Source organism: Mus caroli, unplaced genomic scaffold, assembly GCF_978045245.1.
Source record: "Mus caroli unplaced genomic scaffold, Mus_caroli_1 scaffold_10, whole genome shotgun sequence".
NCBI lineage: Eukaryota > Metazoa > Chordata > Mammalia > Rodentia > Muridae > Mus > Mus caroli.
Genome location: NW_028227265.1, coordinates 57,660,394 through 57,672,903, shown reverse-complemented (window position 1 = coordinate 57,672,903; position 12,510 = coordinate 57,660,394). Strand labels below are relative to the sequence as shown.

The following is a 12,510-nucleotide window of genomic DNA, read 5'->3' as shown; positions in this document are numbered from 1 at the left end:
GTCCGGTAGGGAATCGCTTATTCTGTTCCTCAATAGCTGAACACTCATCAAAAGGCAGAAAGCGATATGAACTGTCCAGTGAAGACAGTCGGAGAGCAGAGCAGAAGTTCCTCATCCACCATCCTTTTTCCGTGAGCCAGGATTGTCGCAGGATTGCATTGTCGTGGCAGCTGAGGTAGTAGGGGTCGCCAACCGGGGAGCCTTGATGAAGGCCTTGAGCTGTCAGAACCTGGGGACCGGCGGGCACAGCGGAAGTCCCTCCCCTGCCCTTTCATTTTTCGGGTGCTGTCACACCCGCAGAGCTGTACGAGCTCAAGAGAACCTCCCTAGCCATGTGACACTTTAGCAGGAACAGTTTTGAGAGCCGCAAGGATGCGCGGGACAGACGCAGGGTCCGCTGCGCCGCGTGCGTCTGCTGGCCCTTCAGAAGCTCCTGCGGACAAGGCGGAAGTGCCTCTGCCGCCCGCTCCCTTCCGGCGCGGTGCTGTCCGGTCAGCTGAGAACCCGAGGTGACTGATCCTCCGTGGCCGGGAGACGGGCGAGCCCAGGAGTCGCCGCGGGGCCGCTGGAGGCCCTGGGCGCAGACATGGTGAGCCCTGGGTGAGCGAGGCGGATAGGCAGGCCTGCTGGGAAGCCCTTGGTCCCCTGCTCCCAGGGTGGCGGGACCCCGGCGTCTTCTTCACCTTCGCCTCTGCAGGTCTGCACCTGGGACTTCTGAGTGCGCGGTGCAGAGAGCCGAGGGGCTCCAGGCTCTGGGCCAGGGATCCACCAGTACTCAGGTTCCTGAGAACCTCTGATGGTCTTTAGAAACAACATCAAAAATCGATGAATTTGCTTTCCCCACCCCCATCCCAGTACTTCTTAGGCCTAAACGTCCCTAAATGTTTAGATATTTACCGTTTGACAAACTCATTAAAAGAGGGTATCCTAGTACACAAGTAGTTGGGGCGGGAGAAATAACAAATGTTTTGTCCTAGAAATGATGTGGGCATTGATCTAAAGTGGAATGAAGGGCAAATTCTATTTCAAAGGAGAATTGCAATAGAGGGGAAGCCCCAAGTATAAGATGTGCTAGCACCTCCGGGGTACTGGGAAAAAAAGGAGAGAAACTTAAGGAAACATTGCTTGGTAAGGATTTTGTTTTTACTGATGAGATTATTGTTTTGAAGCAAAAGTGGGCCTTTAGTTAGTTTCTACCCTGCTGAGTAATCGGTTTTAAAAAAATTGATAGATATTTTAAGGACAGGAGAAAAGGTTCCTCAAGAAGAGAAAGCATTGTGAGATGGCCTGTAGTCGGTGCTATGTATCAAAGGGTAAATGGAAAGAAGGAAAATAAGGTATGTGGAGATCCCCAAGTGAAATGTCTTGTCCACTAAGAGTTCCTCTACTCAGTTTCTGTAGTGATATATTTTATGAGCTATGCCTATGTACTAAGATGGTCTCTAAGCTTACGGACAGTTTGACCTGTCTTTGGGTTCCTTTGTGAACTGTGAGGGAATCAGGCTTCCTGGTTTTCTAATGTATGCGCTTAAAGCTATAGACTCCTTTCATATAGGACTCTGTTTTTAATGTGTTCCCGAAGGTTTTGTTGTTTTTTCATTTTGATATTGTTCCAGGAATTTTGGTTTCTTTCTTTATTTCCTCTTTAGCCCATTCATCATTCAGTACTAAGTTGCTTAATTTCTGTGAGTTTTCGTGATTACTAGAGACTTGTTTGCAGTTATTTTTAAGTTCCATTGCACAGTGGACAGGTAAGACCCATAAGTTATTTCAGCCTTTCAGAATTTGTTAAGCTTTGTCTTATGCCCCAAGATATGATCTATTTTTGAGAAGCCTCCATGAACTGCTCAGTAGAATGTATATTCTTTCATATTTGGGTGGAATATTGATGTTTCTCTAGTTCTTATCCAGATAACTTGTCTATTGGACACAGTCAGGTAGTAAAATGACCTAATACTGGATTAGTGTTAATCTGTGTCTTTAATTCCACTAGTATGCTTTTTTAAGATACACATACACACACATATGAGTGTATAGTCTGCATATAAGAATACATACCATGCATGTCTGATGCCTGTGAAGGTCAGAAAAGGGCATTCCATGGAACTGTAGGTGTGTCAACTTGAAACATAGTGGAGTTATCACAGAGAAAGGAACCTCCCTTGAGGAAATGTCTCCATGAGATCCAGCTGTAAGGCATTTTCTCAATTAGTGATCAAGGGGGGAGGGCCCAGCCCATTGTGAGTGGTGCCATCCCTGATCTGGTTGTCCTGGATTCTATAAGAAAGCAAGCTAAGCAAGCCAGGGGAAGCAATCCAGTAAGCAGCACCCCTCTGTGGGCTCTGCATCAGCTCCTGCCTCCAAGTTCCTGCCCTGTGTGAGTTCCTATCCTGACTTCCTTTGGTGATTAACAGCAATGTGGAAGTTTAAGCTGAATAAACCCTTTCCTCCCCAACTTGCTTCTTGGTCATGGTGTTTTTGTTTTGTTTTGTTTTGTTTTTGTTTTTTGGTTTTTTTTTTTTTTTGGTTTTTCGAGACAGGGTTTCTCTGTGTAGCCCTGGCTGTCCTGGAACTCACTTTGTAGACCAGGCTGGCCTCGAACTCAGAAATCCGCCTGCCTCTGCCTCCCGAGTGCTGGGATTAAAGGCGTGCGCCACCACGCCCGGCTGGTCATGGTGTTTTGTGCAGGAATACAAACCCTGACTAAGACAGAAGTCAAAGGACAGTCTTTGTTGTCCACTACTGCATATTCCAGGCTAACTGGCCCATCAGATTCCAGGGATTCTCCTGGCTTTACATGCCACCTTGTCATAGGAGTTCCTAGACCTTGGACACTGAACCACAAGATTTGTTTTGCTCTGCTGGACGTTGGTTATGTGCTTTGATTTTATTGTAATTATGCCTTTGGTTCTACCTGTTTCAAGTAAGAAAGCATTTAAACTTTATTTTTTATTTTTTTGGATTCCGCAGTTAAAATTATAAATATGCCTTACCATCTCTGGCTCTGCTTGAATTCTGGCAGTTCAAACTCAGGCTTACACAGTGGATGCTTTATGTGCTGAGCCATCTCCTAGACCCTTCCATGAATTTTTTTTCTTTCCTTATATATCCCTCTACTCTTCCCTGTTCCCTTCCCACCTTCCTTCTCCCCCACATCCATTCCTCTTCCAGAAAATATCTGGCTTCCCAGGGACATCAACCAAACACAGCATGCAAAACAAGATACAGTAAGACTAGGCACAAATTCTCATCTTGTCAAGGCTGACTGAGGCAACCCAGTAGGAGGAAATGGGTCCCAAAATCTGGCAACAGTCAGAGACACACCTGCTCCCACTGTTCAGGGTCTCACAAACCACCAAGCTAACAGCTATAACATATATGCAGAGGAGTTAGTGCAAACCCATGCAGGCTCTGTGATTTCTGCTTCAATCTCTGTGAGCCCCTATAAGCCCTACTTAGTTGATTCTGTGGGCTGTGTTCTTTTGGTATCTCCAACCCCTCTGGCTCCTATAATTCTTCCCTTCTACCTTGGGGTTCCCTTAACTCGAAAATGAACATCTCCAATTTGGGCTCTCTGCCTGATGTTTGGCTTCAAAACTCTGTATCTGTTCTCATCAGCTGCCAGCATGCCTCGGGCTGGCTCTGTCAGAGTCCCTCAACCCGGGGGAGAAATCAGGGTCCCAGTACTCAGTTGGGCAAGGAGTTGGTGAGTGACAGACACAAACACCAGAGAATGTTAGATCTGAATGTAATTTCTCAAAGTGGGCATCAGACTTATAATACAAAAGAAAAACAAGGACATTAGGTGATACATTAGCCAAGGTTACAGTATATGTCAGATGCATAATGACTCTTTACAGAGAAATGCATACATAAAAGCTAACAGAGATCAGGCAGTGTTTACAACTGAGATAAGATCAGCCCTATCTAAAGTCAGCTATTCTTAGGAGCCAGGTGAAAGGGCTATACACCCAGGTGCTATTCTAATCTATTGTTTAACCCACCTCCAGGGGTCCCTTAGTAAATACCTAATTATGCTGTTCCTCTGGGCCTAGTGAAAAACATGCACCAGGGGAGTTCTGTTCTACTAAGCTTTTCTTGAATAATACAATACTCTAGTTCCTCCTTAAACCACAACCCACCTTCTTTCTACTATTATGTAATGTAGTCTGCCATACATGACTGTAATGAGAATTCTAAGTTTACTTTGTTGAACTAGCCCTGAGATTTCTAGTTCTTACCCATTAAACGGCAATGCCTGATTTATTTCACTATCTCTCTGGAGGGATTTCACCTGAATAAGTAACATTCTTAAGAAATTCCAAGCCCAGAGTCGGCTCAATGACTGCCTAGGACATTGGGACACTGGTGAAGGCCAGGAAGCAATGTTCAATCTAACTTAGTTATTTGTCAGATCATTCCATGGGGGCACCTATAATAAAACAATACTGAAAGAAAGCATGCAAGACCCTCCACACTATCGCAAGGACAAATCTGGACCACTTCTGTGCTACGGGATGCCAGAGACTCTCCACAAGACCAGTTTCCTTGAAACTTTGTGCCTCAGGACTGCAGCCAAGCTTTTGGACTTGTCACGCAGACTTTACTGGAGTAAGTGTGGCACCAGAGGAGGTCTCATTGATTATAATTAACCAGGCACCAACCATGATCTATTCTTAACCAATCTGTTAATGTGATTTTTAACTAGTGGAGTATGTTAATTAGCTTTGCATTCATATTACAATATACTTGAGAAAAGCAACTGAAGGTTTTTGTGATAGTTAAGTCTCCTAGTTAGCTTGACATAATTTGAAATCACCTAGGACACATACCACAGAGTGTCTCTGCGAGTGTTTGCAGAAAAGTAACGAAGGAATTCCCACTCTAAATCTCTGTGGTACCAGTCTCAGTTTCTTTTCAGGTTGTTATCATGAAGTACACTGATGACATAATATAAGAACAGAAGGGTTTAACTCACAATTCAAGATACAATTCTTCCTGATGGAGAAGTCAAGGAAGCAGGAACATGAAGCAGCAGGTCATATTACATCTGAAGTCAGAAGAAAAATGTAGTGAATACATGCTATGTCCTGCTCATTTTCTCCATTTCGTACAGTCTAGAATACACTAACCAGGGGATGGTCTCACCAACAATTAAAATGAATCATCTCACATCAGTTAACACCATCAAGATAAATCCCTACAGGTGTGCCAAGATGCCTATCCACCAGGTTATTCAACACTAACCATTACATATAAACATATAAACATTTATTCAGTCTGGGATCCCAGGCTGAATAAAAAAGGAAAAAGGAAGAATTCAAGTGGAAACCAGCATTCCCTGCTCTGCTTTCTGATCTCCACTGATTTGGATGCTGCATAATCCTATTCCCATGAATTCTGCCATGACCTTCCCCAGGTGATAGGCTCTACCCTTTCAAGATATGATCCAAAGTAAATCTTACTTCTCATGAATTGCTATCTGTCACAGTAATGAGAAAAGTAATTTATACAAAGTTGAGAGGTTTATTTTATGTCATGGTTCAGATAATTCATTCTGTTGTCTCTTGGCTCCATTGCTTTGGATCTGTGGTGAGGCAGAACATTGTGACCTTGTGAACTAGGATTGGATGAGGACACTCACCCTCATAATCTGTTGTAAAAATATGCAAGTTTAATGCAGCTGCTGTTAACACTTGTCTGCACTGGTAGTAGTATTTTGTGGGGAAAATGGTGAAGACTTGTACACTAGTAGAAATTGTAAGTTCCAGCAGGATAGTTGGTATGTGTTGTTGTTGTTGTTGTTGTGTTGCTTCAAAGATAATGTGGGGATTTTTATGTTTGCGAGTACAGTTATGAATGTAAAATAGGAGTGTGGTGACTCGGATATATATTGAACATTTAGAGAACATTCAGAGATTTTCAGTGTTGTGTGTTTCATCTTTTCTTCTGGAAATATCTTGGCTATTTTAGGGCTCTGTGAGCTTTGAAGATGTGGCTGTAAACTTCACTGTGGAGGAATGGGCTTTACTAGATCCTTCCCAAAAGAAGCTGCACAAAGATGTCATGGAGGAGACCTTCAGGAACCTGGCTGCTATAGGTATGATTGCGATCGTACCTTTTCTTGGTCAATAAGACTGTAAGTTGGTCTTGCTCAAAAATGTTGCTCCATGATTTGTAATATGGGAAGGTAAATTTGGTGGCTTTATCAGGCATGGTCATGTTATTCCATGAGTCTATGTAGAATCTGGTATTTTTTTCCTATTATGACTAAATCAGATTTCTCTGGGTCTATATTCTAGGAAAAACACAAGACCAGAACATAGATGAGGACCATAGATATTCTAGAAGAAATCAAAGGTAACTTTACCAACTCAGGATGATGTAGCTCAACAATCTGGAAATGGCCAGTAGGTGTTTTGTTTTGTTTTGTTTTGGGCCAGTAGTTTTTAAAATCAAGACAACTATCCCAATAAGCCCAACTTCAAGTTGATGTAATTTAAAGCATTTCTCTCCAAAAAAAAGTGCATATAGAATTGGAAATATTTACAGTATTGACATGATGGTGTAAGTGATACTTTCTAATGGTTTTATGTACACAAACTTGTATCAAAGCACAAAGTTAATAAAAAAATAATGTGTGTACCTTTCTTTAAGCTTTGAGTATGGAATACAGAGAAAATATAAAGCAATTTTATGTTTATTCTGAGAACAGTCTTCAAGATATTTTATGTATATAAAAATTTTTAAAATAGAAAATAGTTTTTGCTTCAGTATTTTGCATGAGGAATACTCAAGTACTTGGATATAGCAGCAAATATGAACCCAGCTATTAGAAGTTGAATTTGAAGGTAGCCCATGCATCATAGCAAGAGATTGACCTCAAAAATAGATAAGACTTAGATATTCATTGTTTCCAAAATAGTTAACCTACTAGAGGTATTAAGAAGTCTCATATGATTAGGCTAGTAAAATGCTTCATCAGGTAAAGGCATTCACTGCCAAATTTGACCTGAGTTCAATCCTTGGGACCCATATAGTAGAAGAGAGCCAACTCTTAAAAGCTGTCCTCCTGCCGGGCAGTGGTGGCACATGCTTTTAATCCCAGCACTTGGGGGGCAGAGGCAGGTGGATATCTGCCTGAGTTTGAGGCCAGCCTGGTCTACAGAGTGAGTTTCAGGACAGCCAGGGATACACAGAGAAACCCTGTCTTGAAAAAACAAACAAACAAAAAAGAAAACACAACTGTTTCCTACTTCCATATGCCCACCATAGCATGTACACACACAATTAGTAAATAAACAAATGTTAACACAAAAAGAAATCCTATATGAATATAATGCCTTAATATTACCTGTCTTCACATCCTGTAGAACCTTCAATCATATTAATAAATTCTCAGAAATTCTGCTTGTAGAGAATTTATAAATTTATTGATATGCTTTCCTTTTTTTATTTTAATTTTAAACAGAAATGACGTTGTGGAAAGACTGTTGGAGCATAGCAAAGGTACTGAAAGTAAAGAAATCTTCAGACAGATTCCAAACACCATTGTGAACAGGAAAATTTCTCATAGAACAATGCTTAGTGAAAACCCTGTGTACAAGGACAACATGCTCATTAGTCAGTCATCTCTTACTGCATCTGTGCCTCTTCAGACTCCACACAAACCTCATGAATATGAACCACATGGAGAGAACCTCTATAAATTTGGAGAATGTGAGAAAGCCTTCATTTATCCAGAATGCTTTCTGAAGCCTGAAGACAGTGACACTAGAAAGAGATCCTATGAGTTGAACCAGTGTGAGGAAATCTTCAAAAGTAATGATTACATTCAAATACGTGTGAATGATGAAACTAGAGAAGAAATATGTATAGATAAGCAGCATTATAATGCCTTTACTTATCCTGATTTTCTTCAGTATGTTGAAAAGGTCCACACTGGAAAGAAACCCTATGCATGTAAACAATGTGGGAAAACCTTTTCTTTTTTGAGTAACATTAAAAGACATGAACGGACTCACTCTGGAGAGAAACCATACAGGTGTAATATATGTGATAAAGCCTTCACTTGTTCAACTAACTTTCAAGAACATGAAAGAACTCATACTGGAGAGAAACCCTATTTATGTACACAATGTGGTAAGTCCTTTTCTTTTCTGAGTAACATTCGAAGACATGAACGGACTCATACTGGAGAAAAACCATACAGATGTAATGCCTGTGGTAAGGCTTTCAGTTACTTGACAAACTTTCAAGACCATGAAAGAACTCATACTGGAGAAAAACCTTACGTGTGTACACAGTGTGGGAAAGCTTTCACTTACTACTATTCATTTCAGACACATAAACGATGTCACACTGGTGAAAAGCCCTATGTATGTAAGCAATGTGGGAAAGCCTTCAGTTACTACAATTCCATTCAAACACATAAACGTTGTCACACTGGAGAAAAGCCCTATGTATGTAAGCTTTGTACTAAAGCCTTTACTACTCTCAGTTCTCTTCGATATCATGAGAGGATTCACAGTGGTGAGAAGCCCCATGTATGTTTGCAATGTGGGAAAGGTTTCAATTCTTCCAGTACCCTTCGAATACATGAAAGGACTCACACTGGAGAGAAACCCTATAAATGTAAGAAGTGTGGAAAAGTCTTTAGTGTGGAGAGTTCCCTCCGATGCCATGAAAGGATTCACAGTGGGGAGAAGCCCTATGTGTGTAAGCAATGTGGAAAAGCCTTCACTCGTCATACCTCCCTTCGATGCCATGAAAGGATTCACTGTGGGGAGAAACCCTATATGTGTAAGCAATGTGGGAAAGGTTTTATTTCTTCCAGTAACTTTCGAAAACATGAATGGACTCATTCTGGAGAGAAACTCTGTGTATGTAAACTATGTGGTAAAGCCTTCACTGGACATAGTTCACTTCAACGCCATGAAAGAATTCACAGTGGAGAAAAACCCTATGTATGTAAGCATTGTGGGAAAGATTTCTCTTCTTTGAGTGGCTGTCAAAGACATGAACAAATTCACACTGGTGAGAAACCCTATGTATGTAAGAATTGTGGGAAAGCCTTTACTAATCCCAGTACCCTTCGAAATCATGAAAGGATTCACAGTGGTGAAAAACCCTATGTATGTGAACAGTGTGGGAAGGGTTTCATTTCTTTTAGTAAGTTTAGAATACATGAACGGATTCACACTGGAGAAAAACCATATAAGTGTAAGCAATGTGGGAAAGCCTTCACTGGTCACAGTTCCCTTCGACGTCATGAAAGGATTCACAGTGGAGAGAAACCTTTTGTATGTAAACACTGTGGGAAATCCTTTTATACTTTAAGTGATTGTCAAAGACATGAACAGATCCACACTGGTGAGAAACCTTTCATTTGCAAGCAATGTGGGAAAGCTTTTACCCGGTCCAGTTCCCTTAAAATACATGAGAAGACTCACAGTAGAAATCCCTAAGTGTAGAACACGGAAAGGCATTCTTAGCATGACAATGCATAGGGCAGAGACCCAGGGCCATGTTGTCTGTAGGAATGCCTCTAGTCATCTTGATGGCATTCAAGTATGTAGTAGTTCATAGCATAGTGAGAAGCTCCAACATGAAGTCAATAGAGACACATACCTTAAATGGATGTATAGAGAAGTCTTCAGTTGGCTAACCTCTGAGAAAGTACCCAATATCAAGTTGTATATCAAAATTATCAAAACAGTTTACAAAGATTTATGAAAATTCCTTGAGTAATCAAATTCATTAATTCTTTTTAAGATCCCTGTGAATAAACACTAACTGGTCAATAATTCAGAAGATAAATCACTAGAATGTTTACTTCTAATTTTGACTCTTGTAAATAAATTTTCAGATGACCTAATCTCTAAGTGTCTTTAAGCAGTAAGGCATGAATTTAATGGGTTGTGTCTTTACAAGTCATGTACATTTCCTCTTTCTGTGTTGGATTCAAATGAGATGTATTCCTAATATGTTTTAGAGTAATGTTAATGAGCTGTTGAAAAATGGAATTTTATTTTTAGGCTTTCTCTATTGACATCATATGGGAACTTCTTATCTTTGATATTTTTGTATTTGTCTTGTTTTTGTTTTGTTGGATTTTCATTTGAGTCAGGGTTTTTCTGTGTAGCCCTGGCTACCCTGGAGCTGGTTCCTTAGACCAGACTGGCATAAAACTTGGAGATATATCCATCTCTGCTTCCCAAGTGCTGGGAATAAAGGTGTGTGCCACCATGCTGGGCTTTATCTTTGATGTTTATGCTGTATCTTTTCTATTCTTCTCATTGTTACTGCCAAATACTTGAAACAACTTAAGGGGAGGAGGGGAGAATTTCTTCCCTTCAGCTCACAGTTCATTATGGCAAGGAAGTCATCAAGTACAGGAGTTTATATCATTTTGTGGACACTAGAAACTAGTATGCATTATAAGAAGGACCAGTAGACCATTTCACAAGCACAGCTTTTCCCAATGACTTACTCCCTCCAATTATGTCATACCTCCTGCATATCACCTCTCCCAACTGTACCTCATGAACTAGCAGAGGGAGTCCTCTGGCTAGTATAGAGCCCTGTTGAGCTAATCATTTCTGGAAGTGACAAGGGATAGTTGTGTTACTTTAACCCTAGCATTGCACAGTGAAGTCCAGTTGATTTCTCAGATCAGATGGCATTTTGTATTTGATGTTTTATAGTTTGATATATGTTTTCTTGAAGATTTTGCACACTATACTTCTGAAAGTTCTGAACTATTTTGGCCAATTTACAGATTATCAAATGAAAAGATATCTGCAAATATCCTACCATAATCATAAGTTAGATAGCATATATACCTGCTGATATCTACCTTTAATGTCAAGTCATTGTTGTGTGCTTACAAATAGTGCTTACCCTCTATTCCTGAGTTAATCTCAGGTCAGGCTTGTGTTGTAACTTTGCTTTGTTACTTGTGTTTTACTCATACACATAGTTTAAGTGCCTTTTTACCAGAGACTGCAGGGACCTTACTTTTTGTGGATTAATATCTAATGAATTATGCAACCAACTCTGTCTGTAACCATAAGTGGCCATGTATTTTTGTCATTAAAATCACTTTCCCCCTTTTATTCTGTTTTGTTTTTTTAGACAAGCTCTTACTCTGAACCCAGGTGAGCCTGTAATTCACTCTTATTTCAAGGATAACAGGCCCAAGCCATTACATCATGCTTGAAAGTCATTCTTGTTTAAATTTCTGAAGGATTTGTTTTAGAGGGATCACTTGGTACTGAACATGAAATATCCCCCATACCACACTGATATCAAACATACTAAGGCACATGCCTGGCTACACTGTAGGTGTGAGCATAAATCTTTAGCACTTGGTATTTCTTACCCAGAAGGCTGCAATTGTGCAATAAAGAGAAACATAAGTCATGAGAAGAACTCGGTACAATTAATAAGGGCAGTAGTGGTTCTTTTCCATGTTTCAAAAGTACAGTTTCACCAAGAAGTATATAGTAGGTTGAAAATACAGTTGATACACTTAAGTTCGAACTCCAGAGCTAAGTTCAGTCCAGCTTCAGTATGTTCAGACCATTTCTATTAATCTATAGTTGAATAAAAGTGTAAAGCGATGGCTTTTATAGTATGTTGAATATATCATATGGTTCACCAAATACGTGTATTGAATGGCATCAGTTTATGTGCTCCCGAATCGGTGGTGGCTTACTATGCTGCTTGATACTATCCAACCAGCATCATGAGAAACTGTACTTGTATATCTCAACTTCAAATTGACCTCATCTTGAAAAGTGAAGATATCTTCTGTTGTGTGTTTTATCCCCAGCATCTTTACATGAAAAAGTCAATAGCAAAACCATCATGAGTCAATGATCACCTTTGCCTCAATTCAAATGTGTAATCCAGCTGTCCCCTGCATGTATATATACACTGCTTATATCTCCTGGGATTGTATTGCTTACTTTTGTATTGCTGTGATAAATCAGATGGAAGAACAACTTAAGGGAGGTCTCGGTTCATTGACTCAAAGAAGGCATGATACTACAGAAGTTAGGATCTTGCAGTGATATGTCTTAGTCATTGCTCTTCTATTGCTATGATGAGGCACCATGACCATGGCAAGTCTTTTTTTGTTTTTTTGTTTGTTTGTTTGTTTGTTTGTTTTGTTTGTTTGTTTTTTTGTTTTTTTGGTTTTTTTGAGACAGGTTTCTCTGTGTAGCCCTGGCTCTCCTGGAACTCACTCTGTAGACCAGGCTGACCTGGTCTCAGAAATCTGCCTGCCTCTGCCTCCCAAGTGCTAGGATTAAAGGTGTGTGCCACCACTGCCGGCAACCATGGCAACTCTTATAAAAGAAAACATTTAGCTGGAGACTTGCTTACAGTTTCAGAGGGTTAGGCCGTTGTTGTGGGGAGCATGGTAGCACACTTAGTTCAGCAGGTATCCTATGCCCTTATTTGAAAGTGTTGTACTAGGAGAGAAGCCCAGTTGTGAGTATAAGC

General features: G+C 40.5%; 1 protein-coding gene across 1 annotated transcript; it reads left to right on the top strand.

Annotated features, from left to right (window-relative positions):
* The first annotated feature begins 3,550 nt into the window (after positions 1-3,550).
* Positions 3,551-11,995, top strand: LOC110289214 (uncharacterized). Its single transcript, XM_085843479.1, has 5 exons — positions 3,551-3,706; positions 4,456-4,611; positions 5,974-6,100; positions 6,303-6,360; positions 7,472-11,995. Exons 1-5 carry the CDS (start codon positions 3,551-3,553, stop codon positions 9,465-9,467), a joined length of 2,493 nt encoding a protein of 830 aa, XP_085699605.1. The 3' UTR covers positions 9,468-11,995.
* Positions 11,996-12,510: the final 515 nt, after the last annotated feature.